At 37.9% G+C, this 6,728-nt stretch overlaps 1 protein-coding gene across 1 annotated transcript in view; it reads right to left on the bottom strand.

Annotated features, from left to right (window-relative positions):
• Window positions 1–4,777, bottom strand: part of LOC107718789 (solute carrier family 46 member 3-like) — a 10,832-nt gene extending 6,055 nt beyond the window's left edge. The window contains exons 1-6 of the mRNA XM_016526015.1: window positions 4,617–4,777; window positions 4,264–4,504; window positions 2,495–3,154; window positions 1,477–1,723; window positions 1,299–1,382; window positions 949–1,105 (exon numbers count right to left, since the gene is read on the bottom strand). Coding sequence (XP_016381501.1) covers window positions 949–1,105; window positions 1,299–1,382; window positions 1,477–1,723; window positions 2,495–3,154; window positions 4,264–4,446 — 1,331 coding nt within the window. The 5' untranslated portion in view covers window positions 4,447–4,504; window positions 4,617–4,777. The remainder of the gene's footprint in view (window positions 1–948; window positions 1,106–1,298; window positions 1,383–1,476; window positions 1,724–2,494; window positions 3,155–4,263; window positions 4,505–4,616) is intronic.
• Window positions 4,778–6,728: the final 1,951 nt, after the last annotated feature.

Here is a 6,728-nt window from a genome sequence, read left to right as displayed (position 1 = left end):
CGCACGCACACACACACCGCTCTCTCTCCCTATCTCTCTCTCGTGCGCACGCACGCACACACACACCGCTCTCTCTCTCTTTCTCTCTCGCTCGCACACACACACACACACACACACGACGCGTTACTCTGCGCTGCGCAAAACTCCGCATTTGAACAGTCAATAGCAAATACTTAAACTAATAACAAAACAGTAGTTGATTCAGAAGTGCCAGATTGTCATAGCAAAGTCAGAATTACCTCCTCTCCTAGGTTCACGAAACGGTCGTCCATAAAATGCATTGCTGTTCTGTTGTAAGTAATCTTAATGCATCTACTTTCGGAAGGCCAAGTAAAGTGCTTTTGCTTTCGCCTAGAAACACACAGCGTCTCCTTGACATGGCTGCTTCAACACTAACTGCGGTTACTGAAACCATGCCTTCTTTCTTTGCGTGCACATTTGGGCTGCATTATGCTAATATTTCCACATAGTGAGGTAGATATGTGGGGCGTGTTAGAACGAGCCGTTTTAGGGGGGCGTGGCAGAGTCTTAACTTTGATAAAGAATATCTCTTTGGTTTTGAGACTTTAGTCTTTGCAACTTCAGGGATCTTATCTATGCACAATCAGCTTGTAACACTCCAAAGAGAAAGGAAAACTTGAAATCGCATCATATGACCCCTTTAAATGAACGAAAAATAGTGTGGAAGTAAAGGACACTGATTCTTTTAAATTCACTTTTTGTACATTTTAAGTGAATTGCCATTATATGGCAGGAGCTGTGTATTAATTCTTCAGATTTCTACATTTATGTTCTACAGACAAAAACAACAGCATCTGAATTTGGGATGACATGACTGAATCACAGAATTGACGATTTTGCATAAACTATTTCTTTAATAAAACCAGATGTTTTCACAAGTATAATGGTTGCAATTTAGGAATATAGGCCTAGAGGTGGGCTACTTACCAGATCAGGACAGCTGGTATGAGAGTTAGGCCTGCAGCCAGCAGGAAACTAAACCCGGAGAACCAGGAGAGTGTAGCTGCATAGATGCTGCTGAACATTGTAAATGAAACACCAACACTCAGCATCTCCACAAAGGCTACACACGCAAACATGGCACCTGTACACAAACACACAGCCACAAGGAACAACCTTACAGCCATCAATAATTCAGAGTTCAAGTGAATTGGGAATGTTCTATTTTTTGGGAACGTCTGGATTTGTTTGCTGGGAATGAACGAAAAACGGAAACAAATAAAATTAAAATGTAAGTTTAGCTATTCTATTCTATTCTATTTTACTGTGATTCTTACCTTGCTCAGATCCAGACACTATTTTGGACATCATGGATCGTAAGACAGGAGTTGGCATGATGGACAGCAGCAAAGGCAACCTCACTGCAATGAATAAAACATGCACAATTGTTCCACCTGAAAATAGACCAACCAGCCACCCTTTAGAATCTCCATAAATGCCCAAACTCAGTCTTACCCAGGAACATGAGCAGGGTAGACTTTGCAAACGCTGCCATGATGAGGCCGGCTGCCACAGACATCAGCCCCAGCAGGATGATGTAGGCATCAGGCAGATAGCGGGACAGCAGCGCCACACCGGCAAAACTCACCAGATAGATGGCAGTGGAGAGAGCCGAGCCATAACCCACAAACACCTCACTCCAACACAGAGGAGTGTTCAGCTCATACAAGATAAAGATGGACATGCCACCCTGCAGGGCTACCTGTGAAGGACACAATCATCATCATCATCATCTTAGTGCTTAAATTGGGGCTAACTCCTCATCTTTCAATTAAAACTTAATTTTTTCAAATTATTATTAAAATAAGCAGGATGATGTAGGCATCAGGCAGATAGCGGGACAGCAGCGCCACACCGGCAAAACTCACCAGATAGATGGCAGTGGAGAGAGCCGAGCCATAACCCACAAACACCTCACTCCAACACAGAGGAGTGTTCAGCTCATACAAGATAAAGATGGACATGCCACCCTGCAGGGCTACCTGTGAAGGACACAATCATCATCATCATCATCATCTTAGTGCTTAAATTGGGGCTAACTCCTCATCTTTCAATTAAAACTTAATTTTTTCAAATTATTATTAAAATATAAAAATAAAATAAAAGTAATATACTATTGTAATATATATATATATATATATATATATATATATATATATTATACTTAATTTTACATATTCAAATTTACATTATGAAATATAAAGACGCAATAATGAGAAACAGGCACATTTATGACATATAAAATCACACTGTGAGTTATATATGTAATTATCCATTCATATTTTTAATTGACTTCCGTTGTATCAACTTAAGAAGGCTTATAATATAAGCTGTCAATATAACTAGTTTGGAAGCATCCATTATTTCTTATATTTGCATTTCCGTTTGGTGCCACTAGAGGTACTTCACTGTGACTTCTGATGCACCACAAACAGATGGAGCTTGTGAATAATGCCAGAATGATCATAATCACCCTGAAAAAGGCAAAAGCAGCCAGCATGAGCAACAGCACTATGTTCCTTCTCCGTTTCGAGGCTGCAAAGAGCAGGTAGACACCCTGCAGACGGGCGGCAAGAGCTTGAGACTGGTTCAGTCGAGGGGCTTCAGAAGCTGAGTGGCTGGACGAAGACAGACTGGGATTTGGAAGAACCAGGGACTCCTTCAAAACCACCAGCACATAGAAGAGGTTTATCAGATGTAGAAAGACCGCGGTGAGGAAGGGCCAGGTGAAGCCAGCCGCTTTGATGTAGAATCCAGTGCACAGAGAAGCTAAGCCAGTCAAAACCCCTAAAATCATGTCCAGCCGAGCCATTCGGACAGTCTTCTGTCCTTCCAGATCTTCTCCGCAGAGGTCGGCTACATAGGCGAAACATCCGCCGATCAGAGTGGTGGGGCCGCCCATCAGGCCTGATAGGAAGGAGGCAGCTAACAGGTAATTGAGACTGAAGGAGAATCTACTGACCAAAACATAGCAGAGGGCGAACAGAGTGTCACCCACCAGAGGAGGAACGATGGCAACTTTACGCCCGCAGTAGTCACTGTATGAGACCAGGAGCAACGCGGAAATGAGACTGGGAATGAGGAAGCACAGTTCACTCTTGAGGAGGAAAATTGACGTCTCCTTCTGCACTGCCTGAGAGAGGAGAAAATAAACTTTCAGATCAGATGTAAAAATCAGCCAGAACATAAAACCATGTAGATATTTTTTTTTTAGCAGTTCTTAGTTATGCCTGTAAAGCTTAGTTAACTGAGTCTTGGGAGAAGTAGAGAGTGAAAGAGAACATGAAATAGGACACTGGTAATTCAAATATATCAAATGACAGGCAGCTCCACAGTAAGAGCTTGTGAATTGAAAAATATTTTTTACACACACAAGGACTACAAACAGAAACAAGTACAAAACATGAGCTCAACTTAAGCAAATATAACCGGTTCTCCAGAACTCTTTTATTGAAATATGAACAACATCAATGTAAACTTTACCTAGTTAACAAAGCAAACAGTTTAGTCTCTGCGCGCCCTCATTCTATTTAAACTTTTTAATGTCTTTCTCTGAGCTGTTTCATTTGCTGGTATTTTTTAAATGTTAAAAATGTTATTTTAGTAGTATTTATACTGTTATCATTTTTATTAAGATTTTGAATTAGCTTTCATTTTTATTATTCTATTTTATATATTACTATTTAAGTTTATTTTTTATTTCAGTTTTAGTTCAGTATTAGGTTTTACTTTTTTCCAAAGTTTTAGTCCAGTAATGTTAGTGCTTCAGCATAAACGTATTTCAGTTAGTTGCCTAGGCATTTTGTTTAATTAGATAAAAAAAAAATGTTTTTAATAGTTTTAGTTTTATATATAATGTTTTATTTCCCCTATATGATCAATTTAGGGGAAATTAATTTAGGGTGTCTTTTCTAGGAACTTAAAAATAATATTCATAATTTCAATTGGTATATATTAAATCCATTTGTAATTAAAACAAAACAAAAACAGCTGTCTTCGTCATAACAGAGAACAATTACCAAATAGGTTATTATTCATCAGAAACAATACAATTCTTTTTCATTTTGATACATTTTAAAGTTATAGATTCAAAGTTAAAGGTGGCTAATTTGTTGTGTTACTTAACTGTCACACACCATCACACAGATCTACAGGACATGTGATAAATGCCTTCACATAAAACAGAAGAAGATTGTAATAAGTCAGAAGTGGCCATGACGGAAGGCAGCTAAAGGCTCTGACCTGGTGAATGGTGACATAGCTGTGGTTGTTTGAGCAGTGAGACAGACTCTCAGCAGGGTAGGTCGTGCCACTCAGCTCAAACCACAGCCTACGGTACACATACTGCTGCAGCAGAGGGTAGATCATAAACATGGCAAACGCATACAGGCCAACTGCCGGCTCGATCAGAAGCACACGGCCCATCCCACTTCCTGCTCTACACCGGCAAAAATACCAGGAGAGATGCTTGAGAAAACAGTCACTAAACCAATGGAAACCAAAAATAAACAGTAAGAGAGGAATCTAATCATTTATTATGAATATATAATGAAAGTCTCTTGGTTACGGCTATAGATGGATTTGGCGATTCTTACCTGCAAGTTATGATAAGAGAAATCGTTCCATATTTAAAGCATTTTTTCCCCTTCAAATCCACTCAAAAAGTCACAGGGCACGTTGAACAGAAAGACCTGTTTATCCGATGTGATTATTCATTTGGGACTTCAGAGCCTGTAAGACAGAGACTTCCACTCCTCGCGTTTGTTTGTCAAGACTACAAATCCCCAAAGGAACACACACCCTCAGAACACGTATGTGTGTTTAGAAAGAAGGAAGAAGTGGAAACGAGTAAGGAGGAGAGTTGGAATAAGTACAAGAGGTGCAAAATGTATTTGGACAATTAGAATGTCACTGCAGTGGCATTTATTTTAAAGAAATACAGCAAGTGAATTGAAATAACGGAAGAATTCTGTTCTTCAAACACTCTGCTCTCAGAACTTCGGCTAACGTTCTGACAAGGTTCTCTCTGATTCTGAATAAACTTTCTTCCAGTAATGTTACTCGAATGTTCATTCATAGTTATCTGCTCTTAAATAATGTTTTCAAAATGGTAGTACTAAAACATCCATTATACATCGTTCATTGAATGTTTTTTATCCATTCGTCTAATGTAGCCTACTACTTACTAGTTTCAGATGGTTCCGAGAACATTCACAAGAAACATTCTCATAATGCTTGCAATGATGAAATGCAACATTCTATTAATCTTTTCTCTAACGTTCACATAATCAAGAAAAATTAGAACATTCAGAGAACATGGGCGTGTTAGAATGAGCCGTTTTAGGTAGGCGTGGTTGACTCTTAACTTTTATAAAGAATATCTCTTTGGATTTGAGACTTTAGTCTTTGCAACTTTACAGATCTTCTTTATGCACCAAGAGCTTGTAACACTCCAAAGAGAAAGGAAAACTTGAAATCGCATCATATGACCCCTTTAATAACAATTTAATAACTTCATGTGAATGTTAGCAAAGCATACTTAGAACATATTTTTGTTAGCTGGGCTCATTCAGATCTAATGTAATGATATTTAGCCTATAATAGTTGTTGGGGCCATTTTATACAGGTACATTCATTATTATTCACAAATAAGCGAAAAAGCATGTCCTTTTTTAATATTTTAATATTCATCCCCACCCCCCTAGTGAATACAAATGAGTTATATATAAATTCTTTCCATTCCTTAGTATTATATTCTCTATGCTACAGTTACAGTGTGAACCATCACAAGTTGAAAACATACACGGGGAAGGAATGATCCGCCAAGACAAACATGCATCGATTGCTGTGCACTACAACACAATAAATAGCTTACAAGCGACTGTAAATCCAGTAAAAAAAGACATAATAGAAGTCAAATGCTAGTAAATAGACAGATGGACAAATTTCATTCAGTACAATAAGTGACTCCACTACTCCCTGTTTACACTGACTGTGTCAGTATTTTCAGGGGCAAGTTGACATTCAGTAGTTTAGATGTCCACGGGACAAAGAGTCAGTGCTTCTCAGAATGTGATTCTGTTGTTTCATATCATTCATCATAGTCTATGGACTAATGCCATAGTGAAGGTCATCTTGAGGGGCATAGAAAAAAAAAACAATAAGCTCTTACAGGATTTTTAAGTATACAATTAACACATAGTTTCTCCTTTTAGTAAATGTAGATTAGTAACAATTTTGCACTTTGTTATAAACCATAGCAGGTGCAGATTGAGGTTGCTGAGGTTTTTTGTTTAGACATTAATTTAGAACATAAATGTGACCCTGGACCACAAAACCAGTCTTAAGTCGCTTTGGGTATATTTGTAGCAATAGCCAAAAATACATTGTATGGGTCAAAATTATAGATTTTTCTTTTATGCCAAAAAATCATTAGGATATTAAGTAAAGATCATGTTCCATGAAGATATTTTGTACATTTCCAACCGTAAATATATAAAAACTTAATTTTTGATTAGTAATATGCATTGCTAAGAACTTCATTTGGACAACTTTAAAGGCGATTTTCTCAATATTTAGATTTTTTTGCACCCTCAGATTCCAGATTTTCAAATAGTTGTATCTTGACCAAATATTATCCTATCCTAACAAACCATACATCAATGGAAAGCTTATTTATTCAGCTTTCAGTTGATGTATAAATCTCA

Source organism: Sinocyclocheilus rhinocerous, unplaced genomic scaffold, assembly GCF_001515625.1.
Source record: "Sinocyclocheilus rhinocerous isolate Xijiao unplaced genomic scaffold, SAMN03320098_v1.1 scaffold1655, whole genome shotgun sequence".
NCBI lineage: Eukaryota > Metazoa > Chordata > Actinopteri > Cypriniformes > Cyprinidae > Sinocyclocheilus > Sinocyclocheilus rhinocerous.
The sequence above is the reverse complement of the archived record's forward strand: the minus strand, read 5'-3'. Positions and strand labels throughout refer to the sequence as shown.